Genomic DNA, 21,723 nt, shown 5'->3' with positions numbered 1-21,723 from the left:
TTTAAACATGTAAAATTTGCTAAAAATGTCACTATGTTGTGACAGTCTGAGATAGATGATCTGTGAATAAATGAGGTTCCTCTGCTTTCTCCCTGTGGTCCTGCTGCCAGATGCTCAGTCCAAAGCAACCAATCAGAGCCAGGAGGAGGGGCTTAGTGTTGTCAATCAACCTCATGTACTTGCTGCTCAATGTGCTAATGGCAGAGAAACAATTTACCATTCCAGGAAAACCGCTTATCTGCCATCATCACTGACCATGCTATCTAGCCTTAGCATCTGTGGGAAGCTCCAGTTGTGGAGAACCAAGGGGGAGGATGTGAGCAGTGTGTATATGAGGAAGATTGACAGCGCTAAGACCCGCCTCCTGGCTCTGATTGGTTGTTTCTGACTGAGCGGTGTATTTCTGCAGATGGCAGTAGGAGCTAAATTTGCTTGATTTTTTAAAATAGATTTTCTCATATCAAACCACCACACCATAGTGACAGTTTTAACAAATATGTATAAAACACATTATTTTTTAATCAAAGTTACAAACTGCAGCATTACATAACAAATTCAGAAACTGTTAAGATATGAAACCCAACCTTGGTATTATTATATAAACAGCCTGTTGTGTCCATGAAATGACATGTCAGTAATATGATGTGACATCACAGGATCCATGAAGACAACAAGACAAAAAGCTTCAGCATTTTGCTGATGGACTCACCTTCTCAGGCTTGGTGTCCCAGCACTCAGTCATCAGGGTGTGGAGGCTGTAGAACTGGACCTGCTCCAGGCTGCCCAGCACTGGCCGGACGCCTCTGGAGAGCTTCTTGGCTATCTGGAGCTGGTGGTTCCCCAGAGCCGGCCTCCGCCCAGACAGCAGCTCATACAGAACCATTCCATAGGAGAACATGTCCACCTGGATGGACGGAGGAGGGCAGAAAGCATTCAGCAGCGTTACAGTGGGCCCTAAGCTGGAAATGTCCAAACACAGGAACAACTGCAGCTGCTCTAGGAACATAATATCACAACTCCACCCAAAAATGATCCAAACTTCTGGCAGATTCAGATTTAAAATAACCATTCCATTCAACCAAAAAGAAGAACACATATTTTACCCTTGTTCATTTACTTTTATTAAACAATACAATGCAGATTTATCAATAATCAGCAGATAAAATATTATTGGTTTATCCAAATTCATTCATTAATCTTTGATGATGAGCTCCAGGTTGAAATGCCTCCTTACCATCACCCTAATGTTTAGCTCCCTCCACAGATTCTGCATGAGCTTTAAGTCTGGGCTCCAAAACAATAATCAGAAGAAACATTTTGCTAAACGTTCATACCTGCCACAGGTATGAAAAATATGTGAATATCATTATGTGTTGTTCAGGGATTTCTTGTGATAGACCAACATAATGTTTTCCATATCTGTGAAATGATGCTTGATTCCATCTTTTAAAATTATTTTCATGCAAATAAAAATCTGAACAGTGTGTGGTGCATGTTTGCCCCCCCTGTCTATAATTCATGTTTAATAAAGCATCTTTAACAGAATTTCATTGCAGTTTGTTTCTACAGGCTATAGAGACTGAAAGTCTCAACGATTTGTTCATTCAAGCACTACAGAACAACAAGACCAGCACCTTGGCATAACTACATTATGAGCTGTAAAGATCAAAACCACAGTATTTGCAGAGTGAAGTAATAAAGAGAAGCTCGATACCTTCTCGTCGTACACAATGCCCGGTCGGACCTCGGGAGCCTGGTATCCTGGGGTTCCCTCCACTCCCAGCGCCCCCTCATGGAAGGATTGCCGAGAGATTCCATAATCAGACAGCTTAACGTTGATGTGATCCTGAACCTGGAGCAGCACAGTTTAATGAGCAGCAGCCCTCAGGCCTCCAGATGGTGCAGGAAGCCGCATACACACCTCCAGGGACCACACCAGGATGTTGTCCGACTTCAGGTCACAAAAGATGATGTTCTTTCTGTGGAGGTAGGCCAGTCCTGCTGCAACCTGATACGCTACCTTAAAGGTTAGCATGTGACCAAGAGGCATGTACTCTGAGCCTAGGCAAGAGACACAAAGTGTTCAAGTGAGAAAATGTTGGAGGCATTCGGAGGAAATGAGCAGACAGACGGTTGTAGGAGTGTTTGCCTTTGTGCCTCTCCTCCAGCACCGTGTTGAGGCTGCCCAGAGGTGCTAGCTGCAGCGCGAAGCACAGGGGATGAATGCTGATGCCCACCAGAGCCACGATGCAGGGATGCTGCAGAGAATGCAACATGCTGGCCTCCTGACGGAACTCAGAGAAGCTGCGACACGCGTTGACAAACTGCAGGTGCTTCACCATGGTGTCTGAGAGCCAAACAAAAGCTTATTACAGTCATGGTTTTAATAAACTACGGAATATTATAAAAGATAGCAGCAGCAGCAGCTAACACGTTTTATCCATATTTCCACTATATAAAAAAGTGAAAACTATAATGGTTAACTCTCATTGTTAGACTCAACTTAGACTTCCTTTACCCACATCTTTGCAGAAATATATTTCAGCAGTTAGCATGTCATGACAGGTTGTCATACACCAACAGCCTTCAGTCAGAGGCATCTTCAGATTCAACTGACTGCTACTGCAGACCCTTTCTGCTCACAGCGTCATCATCACCAGCTACTTGGAAGATTTGATTTATGACAACATTTAGTTTTTCTTTGGGATAAAAAAAAGTACTTTTTGAATTTAACTGAATAAACTCTGACCTAAACTAAGGCCACTGAGGCCTCATTCAGACGAAATATTTTGGAAAATTTATCTTGATACTGGCAGAAGTTGCTGAAGCAATCGTGCTTAAGTGATCTGTGCAAATGGATTTTCCTCCCTCAGGGCACAAAGGGAGCAGAACACATACTGTTCAATGAGGAGACTCCAATCATTCTGGGTGCCTCTCAAAGCTAGAGTGGATACATAAATCAAATCTAACCAGACACTTTGAGGCTCTGATACCGGGGGGCGATCTGAAGAATCCTGTGTGTTAATCCATGCTAGATCCAAACATTTTGACTTGTTAACTTGCAACTTTGGCATAACTAAACTTGGATTATAAAATTGGTGTGAGAAAATAAAATGGCAGATTTACAAAACTGATTACAATAAAATCATAACCTTGCTTAGTAGTTCCACAGCAAATGTGGTGATGTTATAAACAAGAAAAACATTATAGTGAATAGAGGAAAATGAACAACATGAAAACTGTAACCCAAAATGAGTATAAAAATATCCATGCAGCACCAGGAGAACAGTCAAAGTACACAAAAAAATTATTTAAGGGCTGAAAAGGTGGACTTTGCATGATATGTCGTTTAAAAAATGAATTGTTTGATGTTGTAAATCTCTGATATAAAAATTTGTTGGGTAATCTAAACATTATGTTTGATGAAAACAGCAGGAACAGAAAAAATCTGAAAAGAAAAATACTTTAAGTGCTTTGTGTATATAATTGGATTCTGTATTGACTGTTATTTCTACTCATTCATGTGAAGGAGGTCAAATACATTACTGTATTAAAATAAAACAACATATTTGTAACTGAACATTTGTTGGGTTTTATATGAAGATTTGGAACATCTCTAAAGTAATCAACACGAATAAACCTGGGGCTGCTCTACTAGCTCTATGGCCTCTACAGCTAAGTTTACATTAACCCGTTTAATCCCAAATTTTTTCCTGCAAAATAAGTGCATGCATTTCAATCCTTGGACCTCCCTAACACATGATATTTATGAATTATTACATTTTATGTTGGTGATGTTAGTGAAAATGTAGGTTTTATACTCAGCAACAAATGCTGCATAGTCTGAATTACACAAATCTGGCCTATTTAAGCATATAAAAAAAAAAGAAAAATCATAACATGCATAACTTATAACAAAAAATGGTTACAAGAGTGTTCAGAAATATTTTAGACACATAAAGATTCAGTGCTACATGCTGCAGATGTCATTGTCTCTTTGTGCCGAGTGACGTTCTACCAGACCAAGAACTAGACCTTGACCCTGTCCTAAACCAGATTCAGGTGTGGCGTCATCTTGTAGTGGTCATTCAGTGCATAGGCCACATGTTGTGGATAGGATTGCCGTTTAGAATAGGGGAGGGATTCAACTGTGGGAATGACAGTGATGTAGAAGACATCACTTTGAGGTTCCTTCAGGTCTGGAAGACCTAAAATATCTGATGGTTTTAAGCTGTGTGGGAACAGCAGGGCATTTAGAATAAACAACAAAGCTATGGACACCTAGCATAGTGCTGTCTATGTATTATGCTAGCGGCAACAATTGTTGCCATGCCTACATTCACTCTTCTCATGATCAAAATATGGATGAAGGGATACAATTTTCTTCATGTATCAGTAGAAGATATTTGAAAGAACATATGTTCAAAATATTTTATTTATATTTGTTTATTAAAGTATTTTACTGACTTTCTCTTGTAGAGGTTTGTGACTGACATTTACCTCCAGCGTCACAGGCAGGAAGTAAAGAGGTCTGGTCATGTGACCTTTCACACTAGATACATGAAATTGATATTGCTTAGAGAGACACAATATTATTTTATTTTAAAACTTCAATTAGCTGCCAAAAGTCAAAACAATTATTTTAGAGCTTCTAGAAGTTAGAAAAAATGTCTGGCGGCAACAATTGTTGCCGGTGGGATTAAATCATGGGTTAATCATGTAAATTTGCCATTTTCATGTAAAATTATTCTCTAAACCGATGGTTTCTTTCATAAACAAAGCAATCACATATATAGAAAGCTATTGCACCTCTATCGCTGGTGGCTGACAGCTGTCGACATCTCTTAAAGTGGAAGAGCTTCACAGCAACCGGCTGGTCTCTGTATCTGGCTCTGTAGATGATGGTCCCACTGCCACCCTGACCGAGGATGTTCTGTTCCACCTCACACAGCTCCAGCTGAGCCTTCTCCAGAAACAGCCTAACACACACACACACACGCACACACACACACGTAAGTATGCCAGTTATTAAGCTTCATGCCTAAGCTGTAGACATCGCTTGGGAAATTCCTTTTCAGTGTTTAGTTCTGTATTATAATATTACGCATAATGTGCAAGTGACCACCTGTTGCACAAATAGAACCAGAAACCCTCCTTTACACACAACTGTGTTATGTCCATAGTACATATCCATCTGGGCAGATTACAGGACTCTGCATTAAGGGTGATATGATTAATCGGATTAATCATGATGGATCAATTATTGAAATAATTATCAATCAATTTAATAATTGATTAACTGCTAAGACTTAAAACAATTGTTACTGAAAGAATCACACACACAGGGCAGTAATTAAGCCAAATTTTTACAAAAGAACCCATATGTTTTTTATTTAAAAAAAACAACTTTGTAAATATGATCTAACTAGAAATGTTCAAGTGTCAATTTTGGCTTAAAAAAATCCTATAAAGCACCTTTTGTGGTCTAGTTAATAACTGGTGGATCCAAGAACTACTCAACATGTCAGCCCTGCTCTGTACTGATGTTCAGTCCAGAAACACCTGAGCTTCTATGGTTGATTTTAGAAGGATGTTTAAGCAGCAGATGCTTCCTTTGCTACAAAGTGTTTACTAAAGAAATGCTGTCATTATATTTTAGGCAATAAAATATTTATTTTCTTATGTAAGAAAGAAATTGAAGTATTTGTTTATTAGCATTTTATGTATGCAATGTATTTTTTTTAAATTTTTTTTAAATCCAACTTATTGATTGTCAGAATCATGACTTACTAAGTAATGCTTAGCTGCAGACCTGATGTGCATGCTTTCACAACATGCTGCAGTGACTGCAGAACCAGACATTTCCCTTTTTCCCATTAACACCTGGCTGAGCTGTGAGTCATGATGTTCATCAAGCCAACATTAATGGTACCTTTAGTTGCAACTAAACTTTGACATGATTCAGGTTGCGACAGTCAGGGATGATGTTTATGTTATGGATGAGGCCATAATTACTCAGTCAGTATTGTGCTGTTTAAAGTAGACAAATATCAAAAGTGTTAATCTACTACCAGCCTGTAAAAAGCATCAGGAGAACAGAAGGAATACAAGTTATTACCTATACCTATCTTCCACTGAAAATCCATAAAATCATTTAATGTTCCTAATAACAGTGTTTATTTTTAACTCATTTAAAGTCCTGATTCTGTATTTAGTGACTTCCCTCTACGTGGGATCAACAGTCCACAAGTCTGCAGTGTAAGGCGTTGTTTAATGAGAGCGGTTTACCGTGCCGGAAAGTCAGTCATGAACAGTTCTGGGACCAGCTCCTGCAGAGGGATCGGCTGCTCTGGATGCTGAGGACAGATGATGTGTTCCTGTTCCACAGCTGCCAGCACACAGTCCTCTATGTTGAAGTAATGAACCTCTGCTTCTCCTCTTCTGCTGTCCTCTGCCTGCTCCTGCTGCTGGTCCCTCGGGGCACACAGGGAGCAGGGCACATACTGCTCAATGAGGAGACTCCCATCACTCTGGGTGCCTGTCAAAGCTAGAGCAGGGACAGGAAGACAAAGTGATATTTACTTGTTTTAATGGATGCAAAAGCAACACTAAGCTAAACAACCAGGAGCAGCGCCCCTCCTGGTGGCAGCATGTTGGAGCAGTTCTGTTACGTTGTTTCTGATTTGTTTCTGTTTGGTCAGTTATTGCCTTTGGTTATGGATGCTGAGCAGCTGGGAGGATGTTTGCTCTTACTTTTTTACTTTCAGAGAGTCACTATATTGTGTAACTGTGGCAACAAGGTAAGGCTTTTACTAATGGAAGGAGCTGATTAGCATCAAGAAAGCTAAAAAAATATGTAAAAACAGAACAAGGTCTTGCATGTAATGGATTGCTGCCAGGCAGTCCTTCACACCAGGTTTGGGTGAATCCTACTAGTCAGTGGCATCTACAAACCTGCAGCACTGGCTGGAGTACACACAGGCTGGGATCAACACTACAGTTCAGTGAAAATCAACATAGAGGGAAGACCAGAGAGTGAGCCAATCACTGGACATTTCACTCATGGTTCTCAGACAGAAGCAGAACGGTTCAGTGTGAGAAGCATTAAATCTGAGAGCAAGAAGTGTTTCATTACGAAACATCACATGTGTAAGCAGCATTAATTTTCTTTCTGTGTAAATTTTAAATAAGAGCAGGACAGCATCCTAAAGTGAAAAGAAGTTGTCCTCCTCTTCAACTACAAATATGAGAGGAAAGGAGCGCTGACCAGGAAACCACTGTTCCATCAGAGAGTTGACGTGGTCAGTGATGAAGGCCATGGCAGAGAAGTCTCTGATGTCTGACTGACAGAGGATCTTTATGCCTCCACTCTTCATCTTCTTCCAGTTAACATCCGATGACTCCACACTGCAAACATGAACACATGGCCTCCGTCAGAAAAAGTCTTAGAAATTCAATCAGTCTTTTTAATACATTTTCAATAAGCTCCAGCAGAGTAGCTGAAAGTGCTGTTTTTTGGTGTGGGTTTTTTTATTTTATTTATATTAGTCCAATAGAATATGCTGAAAAATAAGAACACCTTATTTTATATTTAGTCCTCTAACAAATAATATTAACATATCAATGACTAAGCTTGTAATTTACAGCTGGAATAAGAAAGTGGTTTAAATTAAGCATAAATATTACTTTGCTTTACTCAAACAAACAAAAATAATCTGTATTCTAACATATAAAAAGTTAGGACACCCTGTCCTCTTGTAAATAGCAGAAAGACTCTGATATTCTTTGAGGAAAGTTTGCCCCACTCGTCACTTTCAGCTGTGAGCTGTTTGCAGTTTTCCAGTTAGTCCACAGAATCCCACTGAGAACAACATCTGGGATTGGACTCCAAATATACCAAATACATGGCTGTATTTTTTTTTGTTTGTTTGTGCATTTTATGATATTCTTTTCTGCTGTATGAGATCCTGTCTCATGTTTTGATGTTTCCAGAGCAGGTTATTTTTGTTGAAAATGAGAATTGGTTCTATACCAAATACCAAATCAATAAAAACCCGACAGACAGCTCTAGCAGTCTGCCTTCAGTCCAACAGACAGGAGCACAGCAGGCTAAATGGTTCTAAACAGGACAAACCTCTTTCACAGTGCTGGCTAATGTTCTCATCAGACACTTGTGGATCGTTTTTCAGTGGAAATAAATGTGTGACTCAGGTAATGTATTCTATAAGATGCTGTTTTACATTAAGTGTGAAACGGTTTAAGTTTAAATAAAGTCTTATTACTTGAATCTCAGTTTTGTTGAATTATTATTAAATATCCATATATCCACATGCTTTCATCCAGTGTTGTAAGTTTTCCACTTGACTGTAAACAGCTGATGATTGACAGCTGATGCTCTCATGATGCGCACATCTTTAAGAAGTTCTAGGTTTTGGCTGAGGATGAGGTTAAAGGTCACTACGTGGATTGAGGAAACAGTTGTTTAATGAGATTAGTGAAAAATTTCTTCTTTTGCCACAAAATTCTTTTGACAAATGTTAACATCTCTTTCTGAACTCTGATGAACAACTTTGTCCTTCTGCCCAGCTGTGCTCTCTCATTCCTCAGTAAATGTCAGTGTTCATGCATCCCCCATTCTGACCTGAGGTAACCTCCATCAAAAGTGACCAGAAGCCCCTCCTTCCAGTAGATAGTCTGGCTGCGTCGGACCCTGAAGGTGCTGCAACGGTTCCTCTGCTGGCTGCCAGCGAAGCTGTAGATCAGGGAACTCCTGCGGTTCAGGCTCCTGTTTTTGGCTGAATCAAACGACTGTAGGAACAGCACAATATACGTCAATCATGAAGAAGTCTCTACAGTGACATGGTGGTTACTGAGCATTCACCTGAAGGTCCATCTCTGTGAGGCTGATGAGCATCCTGGCAATGAAGCGCTCCCAGAAGCCAACGGGAACGAAGCTCATCTTAAAGAGACGCTGCAGCGTGTTGTTGGTGTGCCGGTGGAAGCTGTGGATGTCCATGGCTGGCTTTGGAGGAAGGAGATGTGGCAGCAAATATCTAGAGGAGGAGACACAACAAGAATAAAGATGAACAGGAAAACTTAGATTTATTCACTTCATTATCAGGTGCCGCTCTTCTTCCAGATGATTCAGTTTATAATGGTAAGAATATTGGATGCTGACTCCAACTTTTAAACTATTGTTATTGTTTGGTTCAGTCGAGGCAGATGGATCAGATTGATGTTTACTTCCTGTTTAAATTGAGCTGTTCCTCTCTGCTGCTCAGGATGGAGGACTGGAATACGCAGATTACAGAATTTACTGACTGAACCTGAAAATACAACATAACTGCATCAAACTGAACTATATGTAACTACAGGTAAACTTTAGTCTGATTGCTGTGGCTGCATTGAATTAATGTGAACTGATTAAGATGACATGTAAGTGGAAATGAATCCTCTTGGATGTGTGTGTAGCTGCTGAGCTGTTGATGGTAACTGTTTACATGAAGGACAGTCAGGGGGAAAAATTAGGACACCCTACAGCAGCCTGTGTTATTCACCTACATTTGGATATATGATTATCAAACAGCGAATTTAACTATATGGATATAAAATAAAAACATTTTTAATTAGGTTTGGGACTTTAATGCGTTAATTTCAAGAAATTCATTACATCAATTTTAATGAGGACAACTGGAGCACCACTCCCGACCCAATGGGATAAGGGTGTAAATAAATGGATGGATGAATTTTAATGCATTAAATGTTTTTTTAACACTATTAATCTGAATTGTCCCAAGCCAGAACCTTTGTGTTGTGCTTCTGATACCCAAGTAATTCTATTCTATTCTATTCTATTCTAAATCTGATGCTCAAGTGACATCAGCAAATAACATTGATGGACGACGAGGCCGTTTCTCTGGGAACACTTGGCATTAATTTTTTGCTTAAAAAAACAATTTGATGAAACGTTGGACAAAACCCGTTGTGTGCAAGTTGCGCTAAAAGTAGTTAGCCTATCAGCAAAGTTATTCAAGCCTAAAATATTATCTTAATGCTAAACATGTAGTAGCACAGACTTCACCGGTGGTAATGTCAGCATCTACAGCTCACATTTCTACAGACGTTCCATGAACAATCAGGGGTTCCTGAAACTCTGGAAAGATGAATGGGTAGAAAAAAACTTTGCATCAACCTGATGGTTGAAGAACCTGAATAACATATTAAACTATAAATATCTGTTATTGACTTCATGTGTCTGTTTATTAAATAATTTAGCAGCAAAAAGGAATTGAAAATGTTGCTTATTTTGGTTATGTTTAGTTTTTGATTAAAATGTGATGAAAAAAATTGCAAACTCTGGAATAAAAGTCCCATTACTACTTTTTATATTGTCATGTAAAATATATGATCAAAATTATTTTTCCAATAAATTTGCTCAGTTTTACCTGTCATTGGCAACAGGCAGAGCTATCTCAAACTTTGCCAGAAACTGGAAGTACTGCTCCTCTGTCTCCTGGGTGAATCCTGTTCCAGCCAGCAGCTTCTGCACAGCACAGATCACAGCAGGAGAGTCTGCAGAAGCTTCAAATCACCATTAAACACAACAGCGAACACTGAAGGCTCACCCTGAGGTCTTCCACTTTGATCACTCCATTCCTGGGGACAGGACGACAAGAGTTCAGATGTACAATCCTCTCTAAGCAGTCTGACAGCCACACAGGACACAGGAAGTACAGAGTACACAGGCCATGGCTGGTGTCAGGGAAGTGCAGCAAGGTTCCAGTTTCAATCAGGAAACTGATGGCTAGATGAAGTCCAAAGAAGAGAAAGGCAGAGAGTCATAGCCAGGTCTTTTCCCTGTAAATTGGGATAAATACTCTGGTCTCCTGAAAACATTTATGAGTTGAGCCATTATTAAAGTGTTAGAACATGAAATGGGTTTCCATTCCAGTCTGCGTACCAGTTTGCAGGTCCTCATAATCTCTGATGTCACTCTCTGGGTTCTGTTCAATGATGCTGAGTAACTGAGCTTCAGTCAGGTACTGGACCTCTCCTTCAGCATGTCTCTTCTTCTTCTCTGCTATCACTGCCTCCTGTAGGATCAAATAGCTCCTGGGAATCTGACAGACAACATACAGAAAAACAAAAGTAAAAAATGCAGCACTTTTCCATTTCAAATAAACAACATGATCTTTGGTTATTTGGTGAGCCAAAAATACAGTTGAAACCACAGGTTTACATACACATACGTAGCAAACATCATCAGAAGAACATGGGACACAGTTTAAAGCAAAGTTAGGATGAGCAAGAGCCTAAAAAATCTCCAGATGAGCAGCAGAAAATAGGACCAATCAGAGAACATGACTTTGATTTTCAGATTATCAAGCAAAACATCCACACGCACACAGAACGTGTTTGTGTGGGAGAGGCGATCATAAGGAATAAACCCAGTTAACGGGGAGTCCACATATTAGATGATCAGATCAGAGTAGAACTCACCAGTCTGGCCAGCAGCTTGCTCCCACAGCCTGAGCTGCTGCTGCTGCTGCTGTCCTTCATAGAGAGAGCCACATTGTAGAGCAGCATCTTCAGTCCATCGAAACCCTCCAGAGTCTTACACGACACCTCACTGAGCGCCAGGAGAAACACAAACAGATGAGTGCAGCAGGTTTCATTCATGTTCTGGAAACACTTTGGATGTCTGACGAATCGCAAATTCCTCTGGTAGATTACAGAGAAACTCGCTTCTGGCAGCTGGGAAATAATGCCAAGCCAACATAAAATATTCTGTACTGTAGGTATATTTATGATGTAGACAAAGAACAGCAACATAGTCATTCAAACATCTGGCATATTTACAAGTTACAGTCATCTTTTAATTTGATCAAAATTGTCTGGGAGGCAACGCAAGAAAAAAGAAAACAGAAACTTCTGTGTCCAGAAACACAGTTCTGTTGTTTACTTATGAAACCTGTCAATAAGGAAGTGAAAACGTGTTTTTATTCATTCTAACTTCTCAAAGTACTTTCAGACTTCTTGTCACATTCCCTCATCCACACTCTCAGGCTACCACATCCATTCACCACCAGACATGATTGGTAGACAACAACTACATGTTCAAGGTCTAGTCAAAGGACACATAAACACATGTAAACACCTAATGAACAGGGGGACGGTGTGTGCTTGGTTGTGTTTGGGTGTCAAAAGGTTTTCATGTAAGAACTGCTACAACTTTTATCAGGAAGCATTTCTTAACTTGTAGGCACTGGACAGAACTGTTGGCATCCCTCTGTTACTGACCAAAAAGCCCACAATTCTCACTGACATAACATAAAACTGATTAAAGTAAAAATGAATAAAAATTTCTTAGAAATTAACCAATGAAAATCAGACTTTCCTTTTGAAATGTGACTCAACAGTGTTGTGCCCCAAGGATTTCATCAATGTTAGGCTTATGCAGCTATTAATAATTGTGATTACAGACAAACTGCGTCTTACTGCAGCTGTTTGACGGTGACATCGGGGTAACCAGCGGCCCGCGATCCAGACGGCGATCGGCACAGTGCAAGAACATAAGCTCGCAGTGTTGCCAGCCTCTCTGTGCGGAACTTAGTATCAATGAGGTCCAAATGGGTTCCTACAACTACCACAGAAGAGTTGGGCGCTCGTGCCTAGAGGACACAAAACACTGGAAGTTATTATACATGTAGAAGAAAGTTAAGACATAGAAACGCTGTGTTAGAGACATTTTTTTAAAGTGCAGTTCTAATGCAGGGGAAGCCCTTTTTAAGGTGAAGGTTAGATTTGGAGGGATGGTGTGATTTAAGTTTTGGTTAAGGTTAGGATTATGAGTATAATGGTAATGAGTAACGTAAGAGTTTGGGGCTTGCATAAATGCAGTTGCTAATATCAACAGAAGTTAATACAAAGTGCAAATGGGGGTAAAATTACAAACTTTTGTGTGTGTATATGTGTGTGTCCTTGTATTAAATTGTAAAGCACATTTTTGCAACAAATACAATGTTGTGGAGACTGGCTGCACCTTATAGGGCTCAAAGTCTGGGTCACATAGGAAGAGGTGCTGTTTTAGGGTTATGGGTCAGGTTTAGGACTAAAGTGTGAGTGGAGTTTATGTTTGGTTTAGGATTAGGTATATACTGGTAATGGTTAGGGTTAGGGTAAAGGTCAAGGTTACACTATAGTAATTGAATGAAAAATGAATGAAAGGCAATGAAAAGGGCCAATATAGGGAGAAATAAAAACGTGTGTGTGCCTGTGTGTGTATATATAAAAGTGTGAAAGAGAAAAGTCACCTCTATGTTGAGAAGCCATGTCTGCAGGTTGGCCACAGCCTCCTCTCCCAGAGCCAAGTTCCAGATAACCACGTACAGGGACTTATCAGTGAAGAAACACTGGTTGACTGTGGTCATGCTGGCCGGACCACCAATATCCCACACATGGAACACGACTGACTCCTTCTGTGATGGACGCATGGAGAAATGTTCCAGCTTTGAGTCTGTGTGCATGCTGAGTTGACAGTAAGCACATGTTATGGGTTCTCTGCATTTTCCTCACATTATTTTTGCCTGCATTGGGTTTTTCCAGCTCCCAGCTGAAGGTGGAGATACTGCATTCTGAGGGGGTGAAGGGAGACGCCTTGCCCGTCAGTAGAGCCTCCACCAGAGCCGACTTCCCCTGCCTGGGCGGACCGACCACCAGCATCTTCAGCAGTCTGCAGGGCTCTGCTTTTCGAAGCTGTGCCCGGAGGAATGCCAGGACGGAGTTGGTGCCTGTTTCCCAACACACCACACATATTTTATTCCTGAATCTGTAGCACAAGTGCTTACCATGTTTTATTGGATTCATCAGTACTTTATGATATTGTTCACAGGATCACATTGCCACTGTGTGTACTGTGTCTAAAATGACCCAATATCAATATCAAGAGCTAAATAGAGTCATTAGTGCATACATTAGGAGGAGATTGTCAACAACAGCTGGAAAAAAATGATAGAACCAGCAATCTAAGAGGATGCACAGCTGACCACTCAAGACTGAGCTGGCAGTAAGATATTCTGTTTTTATAAAACATTCCTTAAAAATGGAAGTTATAGTTTTTCAGTCACACAACTACACAGTCAGACAATCAGTTAAAACCTGATCAGTTAGATCTATCTGTGAGAAGAATCAGAGTGTTTTTGTGGTGAAGTAGTACCTTCATCTTTTACTGCCTGTGGAATATTGTTGATGTTGAGGTTTTCAATGTCCAGCTGCCACAGGTTGGAAAGTTGTCCCAGTTCTGCTGGTAGTTCTCGGATTCCAGGATTACTATCAGCAGGAAACGTAACATCAATCAGAGAGTCACAGCAAGGGGAATTCACAGCGATCACACTGTCTGGATGTCCAAGCTTGGATGAGTGTCTTCTTTTTAGAAGAATATATTAAATAAGACCAATCTTAGTTAAAGGGTGGGTATTACACACAATCAATTTTTTTTTAGCTTTATCTGATCTTATAATGTTATTCTCTCACAAAAAACATACCTGGTGTGTTACTATGATTCTTCCAAGCAAGTTTGAGGAATCTTTGAATCTCCCGTGGCAACCATTCATGGGTGTCAAATGCGTGTTCATACAAAGCGATGCCTATTAACCCAAAGCTCTACCTTGGAGCTGCAGTTTCCAAAGTGAGATTCTGCCTCACAGAGCAGAATGTCTGCTCCACTCAGCTCCTTCAGACTAGCAGCAGCAACAATTAGTAAGCACCTGGTGGGCCTGTGCTTCTGCTGAGCTCATAATACAAACTATAATGCTCATAAGAGCAGTTAAAACACAACATAACTATAAACCAATGTTGAGATGACGTGCTGAAGGCAGAGTGTTGGAAAGGATAGGAGCTTATTGAAGAGCTGGAAGCCTATTTTAAGGCGTCAGATGCAGCTATGACGTGAAGTCAAATTCACATATTCATATATATTATATTTGATATACACATCCTTTTTATAACTGAAGGTGACATAGTTACTTGATTGTGCTATAAGATTTCACTATGTGCCTGGAAAATACATAATACCGATCCTTTACTAAAGGAAATTACTGCATTTATTTTTAATCCTAAATATGACTTTCACTGTGACAGATGCACAAGACACACAGAGAGACTCACTTAGAGAGATACAGCTCAGTAAGGTTGTGTAGAGCACACAGTGACTGAGGAACACACTCCAGTTGGTTATCATTCAGGATCAACACTTCCAGGGAATCTCGCAGAACACTGGGGAACTCAATGGGACACACTGTGGAACAGAGAACACAAAAAGTTAAAGCTCACAGCTCAGACACACTGGACAATACACATCTCTGCTGCATATGAATGGATAAATATGTTGGAGTGAAACATCTTATAATGAGACTGTAAGTGTTTACAGCACAGGGTGGCATTCAAAAGCTTTTGAGTAAATTATCTTTACAGACACAAAAAGTGGACAATAGCAGGTGTGTGATCACAGATGCCTGAAGAGAAGATTGAGTAACTTCATAATAGACAAATTTGACCTTAAATTTTAATAACATCTCCTTTCAGGCTGCTTTCCTAAATAAAGAAAAATACCTCACACATAAATTTGTATGTTTATTTCAAAGGGATGTTTACAACATATGCAGATTACATTGTAATTTGAGAGGCAAATTTTGATAAACTAAATAAAAATGTATATGAAAATTGAAAGGAAACATCTGGGGGATATTTTGGCACCTTTTGCTTGGACAAAAGAAATGCACACCAAACATATTTTGTGTGTCTATTTCATTTTCAAAACTTTTTCGAGGGCAGTTTTGCTATAAAATGTTGCTGCCAAGAAAGTCTTTCTCTAGTTCTGCAATTTTAGTAACTATGCAGACATTTAAGACCAAATCCAGCCATATTTACATAGATTAAAACCAGGATAAAATGCTTAAAATGATTCTCAAAGACCAGTGCTGTTTGTAACACACAGTGACTTTAAGATATTTGCAGACTTATGAAACTGACTGACTGAGCGACCGTTACCTGGGTCTGGATCTCTTCTGTTCCATGTTGTCAGGAAAGCTAGTCTCCTGGATTTGGGCCCCTCTTCGGTTCTAAAAGACAGAATTTGCAATGAAGTCAGAAGTACACTTCAACTTCAGCAGCATTGCATACAGTTAGGAACATCCTAATTATTCACACTACGCATGTCTCTTAACTCAAAATATCAGCTCAGCTGACTCAAAAGATGACAGATTTTTCACCCAATGTAACAAGGTAAATGATAATCAGCAAAAAAAAAGACAGACATGTTCACATTTAACAATAATGTCAAATAGCATGTATAAGTCAGAAATTAGGTTGAGGAATATTTTTAAAAGTCAGTAATGTTCCAGAGTGGCACCCACATTGTGGCAGCAGGTTGGAGCAGCTCTGTTACGTTGCTTCTGATTGGTTTTCCAGACTTTTGTTTGTCATGTTTCTGGTTAAATCATTGCATATTTGGAAAATTATTCCCTCTGGTTCTGGATGCTGAGCAGCTGGAAGGATTTTTGCTCTTACTTTTGGACAGTTGTTATGGTGCATAACTGTGGCAACAAGGTGCTATTTTTACAACTGGTAGCAGCTCAGTAGCATTTCGAAAGCTGAGATAATATCTGAACTATGACTCCAAACTCCAGAGGAGTGGAAACAAAACTTTATGGATCCAGAGCAAAACCAGAGAGCAAAGAGAAAGAGGAAGCTTAAGTCATCTATTCCATCTATTGTAATAGGAAAGAATCATATCCAGACTAATGCTCTCTAACCATACAGCCAGACAGGAACTAAAAGAGGAGGAACAAAAGCAAAACTGATGGATTAGAAAAGCTGACAACAACTGATGGTATGAGCCAGGAGATGATACTGTGGAATATCATCTGCTGTCTAGATGTTGAGCTGTTAGCATAGCATGAAGGTCATGAGACTAAGGTACAGCAACAGCCTTCAGTGAGAGGTCTCTTCAGATTAGTTGCAAGACTGACTGCTATTGGACATCCTTCCTAACACCAGTCTCATCATCCACAACCATACTTTGATATTTGCCTCATAAGATTTACAACATTTAATTTCCATTCAGATAAATAAAATAGTTTTGAATTAAATTGTATTTTTTTCCCCAGAGGAAATTTTTAGCATTCAATCGCCTTTATTTTATAAAGAACTGCAATTATAATTATTCTGGACATCATATAACATTTTTTAATGGATAATATGTTTGTAAAAATAATGATTTTGAGCTTTATCTCAGACATTTAGCATGTTAAATATTATGTTATGTCAATGTTATAGTAGATTTTATTTACATCTCACATCTTTTGATGATAGTAAAGTTAGAATGAAGGCTGAATAAAAATAACATAAAATCACAAGTTTGCCTAGATGAGCACAATTGCCTGTAAACAAAACCACACAGAACCTTTAGAACAATCACTGTCGGCGCTGAGTTAACCAAGAACTCCATGGAATGGAAAATGACACGGTGCAAAGAAGAAGTGATCACTCTTGTTCCATATAAAAGTGGAACTTGTCTGTTTTTAGGTGTTATAATGACCCGTTGCAGAAATTCAATAACTCATAGTAACATTTGTTGTGAACCACTGAATCACTGAAAAGCTTCCGAGGCCTTTCAATGGTTATAGAAGAGGCTGCGAAACAGCCCAGGTTACCAGGAAATGGTGGCTAGAAAGTGTCTGGGGAGGAAAAAAAGAGAAAGAAATACAAGAAAACAGCTCTATTTTGTCAATTAAAAAAATAATGTAGATGTGGTGTTGTGTGGCGTGGTGACAGAGCGGGCGGAGGCGGAAGTTCAGATTTCAGGTCTCGTCCTCAGTTCCTTTGCCACATGTCCCCCCTTCTTCTCGAAGCTGCACAATAAACCTAGCAGCTGGATTGGGCTTGTGTACGTACTAAAAGGATGGCTGAAGAAAATGTTTTTTTAAAAGTGTCATTATTATAACTAAACCCATCACAATATAAAATTTTATATAGCCTTACTATCCAGATGGAGCAAAACAAAACCACAGAGGCATTGCGTTTTGGTTTCACATCAGCTGACATCCACAGTTATTCCCGCCAGACTAATTTTAGCTGCCTGCCTGTGAACCAGGAAGTGTTTCCAGGTGAGCGTGTGGACCGACCTGCCCAGCTGGTTCCTGGACAGATCCAGAGTCTTGAGCTTCGAGCACTTCCATTTATTAGCAGAAGGGAGCATTTCAATCAGATTCCCACACAGCTTTAATGAGACGATGGCCTGAAGGGAAGAGCAGATGGAGGCAGGAGGCATTAGGACAGGGGTGCCCAAAGTGGGTCCTCAACGGCCGGCATCTTGCATGTTTTAGTTCTCTCCCTGGTTTAATGCACCTGGATCCAATGATGGCTCATCAGAAGGCCTAAGAAGAACATTGACAAGTTGAAAAGGTTGTTGCTACCAGGGAGAGAACTGAAATATGCAGGATGCCGGCCCTCCAGGACCCACTTTGGGCACCCCTGCATTAGAACATTGATGCTGACAGAGTTCCTGCTACACATAAAGTTTCTGAATGCAAACAAACTGAAACCACCTCATGTTCTGTAGTGTATTTAAGGTAAAGGAAGCAACAACAAACTAAGATTTTATATAGCATATCAAAGTTGAAGATCCACCTATTTGGTAGTAAGGCCAGTAAGTCAACCCAAAACATCGGACTCAAAAGAGTTTATTTGTTGTTTTATTTAACATTTTTTTCATTCCTTTTTGTTAAATAAAGAATAATGTGTAAAGTAAGGTGGATAAAAGAAAGGAAGCCATCTGACGGTGTGACAGGACAAGCCCCCTTCCTCCCTGCACCTCCACGGTTCCCCCGCCATCTGACCGTTCCATGAGCCATAACGAGCTATAAAATTATTGGTTGTAGCCGATTTATGATTTGAGTCATTTTTAAATCATTTCTAGGTGAATGTGGATCTGAATAGGAATGTACAGACAGTAAGAGGCAGGTCAGAATACTAGCCCACACAGTCTCATCTGATATCAAAACAAGTATCAAGAAAATTTGTCACAATTCAGTGATATTTAAATAAAATAAAGGAATTGCCTAGCTCCTAATTTTTCAGTAATTAACAGGAACACACTGTACCACAATCAGATTGTGCTTCAGGTCCCATGAGGATCAGTTTCTCTCATGAAGTTGCTTCTTACAGACATTCAGCATAAACCAGGGAAATAAAATTTATGAAGAATATTACAAAGAACCAGTAACATCCTCTTCATCAGACTGTCACATAGCAACTGAAGACTTTCTGTCAGAACCTTCTCCTGTTCCGCTGTGATACAGACTGCTACGTGAGATCCTCTTGGTCCACTCTCATCAGCATCCACAGCAACTCTTTGAAGTCACTTGGAAAATATGATTTACAACATTTCATGTCCTTTTAGGATTAATAGAACTGAAATGATAAAGTCTCATTTTAATGTGGGTAGATAGACGCTCTGGTTGTTCAGGTTGCAGTAGTCATGACTCAGATGACTGAGAATATACGCAGTCATGTTTGTCATAGAAAATTCGCTTTAGATTTGTAATTAATCTTAAACGCACAGAAATGTCTAGTAATAATCCACATGATGGTCCATACCTCCAGTTCAAAGATGTAGGAAGGAAGCTCTTTGAGGCAGTTGTCAGAGAAGTCCACCTCCTGCAGCTGAGTCCTCCAGAAGATGGATATGGTGTTTGGAAGATTCTCAATCCGATTGGACGAAGCTTTGCATTGATTCTACATGAAAGGGTCAGATAAGTGGACAGGCTGTTACTATTACCATAACAGAAAAACTGTGTATTGTAGTTTTTCTGTCTGTGACTGTACTTCGATTACAGCGTGAGCGATGGAAACCAAAGTCAAATGAATTGTTTCAATCCATAAAATTTACAATTATAAGTTGATTTTGATTTTACCAATGATTCTGATAATTAATTTTTATCGAATAAAAACTTGGCACATTCTGCACATCAAGGATGCTGTAGTGGCACAGGGGTTAAGCACAACCCTCATATGGAGGCCTTAGTCCTCAACACGGCTGTCGCAGGTTCGATTCCATTCCTGGTGACCTTTGCTGCATGGCTTCCTACTTCTCTCATTACCCACTTTCTTGTCAATTCACTATCAAATAAAAGCCACTAAAGCCAATAAAACCTTAAAAAAATAATATTTTATTGCCTAAAACCTGTCAAGTGGGACAGTTTCATTTTCACTTGGTTCAGATTCTGTAGTAAAAAAAACACCTATTCAGCACCTTTTGCTGTTAATGTTAGAAGAACTGCAGAACTATACATACATTGCTACAAATGATCTTGCATTCACTAAAGGAATGCTGTCATTGCATTTCAGGCTATAAAATTTTATTTTTAAAAAAGGAATTTATTCATATATTTGTATGTATATGTAGAGGCGCCTCTAATACTGTAGAGGCGTAAGTGTTGAAATGAAAAATCTGCAGAATGAAATTTTTAAAATCCGATTTATTGTCAGAATAATGGATAGAATAACTAATTGCTAAAATGATCATTAGTTGCAGCCCTACACAATATTGGCATGTCTAATTATAAAAACTGCACACATACTCTTCAAAATGTAATAATAATAATGTTAACAGTCAGTCTCCTAAAATGGAATTAAATGTCATCTGGTTTAAGCACTAAACCTTCAGCAACGTGGATAAAGATTTAAGCTTATAATAGATGCTCCAAGAGTCAGACCCTTTGACATTTTCCTTTTAGTCATGATAATATATCACGAAAAACCACAACCAGTAATAATTAATGTTTATCCAAACTCTTAATAGAATGAATCAGACAGTTGTTCTTAAGCAGCATGACTTCTTACCAGTGGGCAGGCCCAGGGGTCAGGGAAAGCACTCAGTTTGTTTCTGCTCACATCAAGGCAGCGCAGGGACTTTAAACAGTGCATGACTGAAGTGAGCAGGCTGGTTAGACAGTTACCAGACACATCCAGTCCCTCCAGCTTACGCAGACCGATCCAGTTCACAGCTGGAAGAGCAAAAACAAGATTTAATCAAATACGGGAAGAAAACTAAACTAAATTAAAGAGTAATATTATTTGTAAATTGTAATGTATTGCTGACATACAGTATAGCTGAATGATACTTGACTAATTTACTGAATGGTGTTATGGTTGGCGAGTTTGGGTTGTGATTTCTGTAGTTCACTAGTTGAAAGAAAATCAAAATTGTCAAAACAAAATGAAGCAGTTTGTTTTTCTTCAAAAATATTAAAAGCTGGGGGGAAACATTATGTGGCCAGTAGAATATGAATTGCTTCATGATAAATGCAAAGTATTTGGATAAACTTTATCTTTCTTGTTATTTCCTTTAAATTCTCTATGCCTGTAAGCCCAGGTTCTAGTAAAGCTGCTCTCAGAAAATATTAACATGACATTTTAATTTAAAAAACAAACATACCAGTTTTTCAGCAAAATATAGGATCTTGTTTTATGCCAATAATTTCTTAATATTGATGAAAACATACTGGTTCCACTGGCAGATTATTTCACTTCTAACATTGGAAAAATGTATCGTTTGTTATGACAAAATTTGGTTTTATTTCAATCAACCAAGCAATCAATGGATTTTCTCTATAAAGCATCCTTCATGTTGGAGGCAGCTTCCTGGAAACATAATAAATGGTA

At 39.3% G+C, this 21,723-nt stretch overlaps 1 protein-coding gene across 1 annotated transcript in view; it reads right to left on the bottom strand.

Moving 5' to 3' along the window:
• The window catches only part of lrrk1 (leucine-rich repeat kinase 1), a 51,952-nt gene that overhangs the window by 11,230 nt on the left and 18,999 nt on the right, over positions 1 to 21,723 (bottom strand). Inside the window, exons 9-30 of the mRNA XM_028015021.1 lie at positions 20,902 to 21,065; positions 19,657 to 19,794; positions 18,183 to 18,295; positions 16,048 to 16,118; positions 15,166 to 15,295; positions 14,216 to 14,328; positions 13,576 to 13,790; positions 13,314 to 13,478; positions 12,499 to 12,671; positions 11,500 to 11,629; positions 10,961 to 11,120; positions 10,626 to 10,804; positions 10,446 to 10,543; positions 8,882 to 9,053; positions 8,642 to 8,808; positions 7,268 to 7,407; positions 6,289 to 6,547; positions 4,810 to 4,979; positions 2,150 to 2,347; positions 1,922 to 2,061; positions 1,715 to 1,852; positions 710 to 904 (exon numbers count right to left, since the gene is read on the bottom strand). Coding sequence (XP_027870822.1) covers positions 710 to 904; positions 1,715 to 1,852; positions 1,922 to 2,061; positions 2,150 to 2,347; positions 4,810 to 4,979; positions 6,289 to 6,547; positions 7,268 to 7,407; positions 8,642 to 8,808; positions 8,882 to 9,053; positions 10,446 to 10,543; positions 10,626 to 10,804; positions 10,961 to 11,120; positions 11,500 to 11,629; positions 12,499 to 12,671; positions 13,314 to 13,478; positions 13,576 to 13,790; positions 14,216 to 14,328; positions 15,166 to 15,295; positions 16,048 to 16,118; positions 18,183 to 18,295; positions 19,657 to 19,794; positions 20,902 to 21,065 — 3,428 coding nt within the window. The remainder of the gene's footprint in view (positions 1 to 709; positions 905 to 1,714; positions 1,853 to 1,921; positions 2,062 to 2,149; positions 2,348 to 4,809; positions 4,980 to 6,288; positions 6,548 to 7,267; positions 7,408 to 8,641; positions 8,809 to 8,881; positions 9,054 to 10,445; positions 10,544 to 10,625; positions 10,805 to 10,960; positions 11,121 to 11,499; positions 11,630 to 12,498; positions 12,672 to 13,313; positions 13,479 to 13,575; positions 13,791 to 14,215; positions 14,329 to 15,165; positions 15,296 to 16,047; positions 16,119 to 18,182; positions 18,296 to 19,656; positions 19,795 to 20,901; positions 21,066 to 21,723) is intronic.

The sequence above is a fragment of the Xiphophorus couchianus genome, chromosome 4 (genome assembly GCF_001444195.1).
Source record: "Xiphophorus couchianus chromosome 4, X_couchianus-1.0, whole genome shotgun sequence".
Classification (NCBI taxonomy): domain Eukaryota; kingdom Metazoa; phylum Chordata; class Actinopteri; order Cyprinodontiformes; family Poeciliidae; genus Xiphophorus; species Xiphophorus couchianus.
The sequence above is the reverse complement of the archived record's forward strand: the minus strand, read 5'-3'. Positions and strand labels throughout refer to the sequence as shown.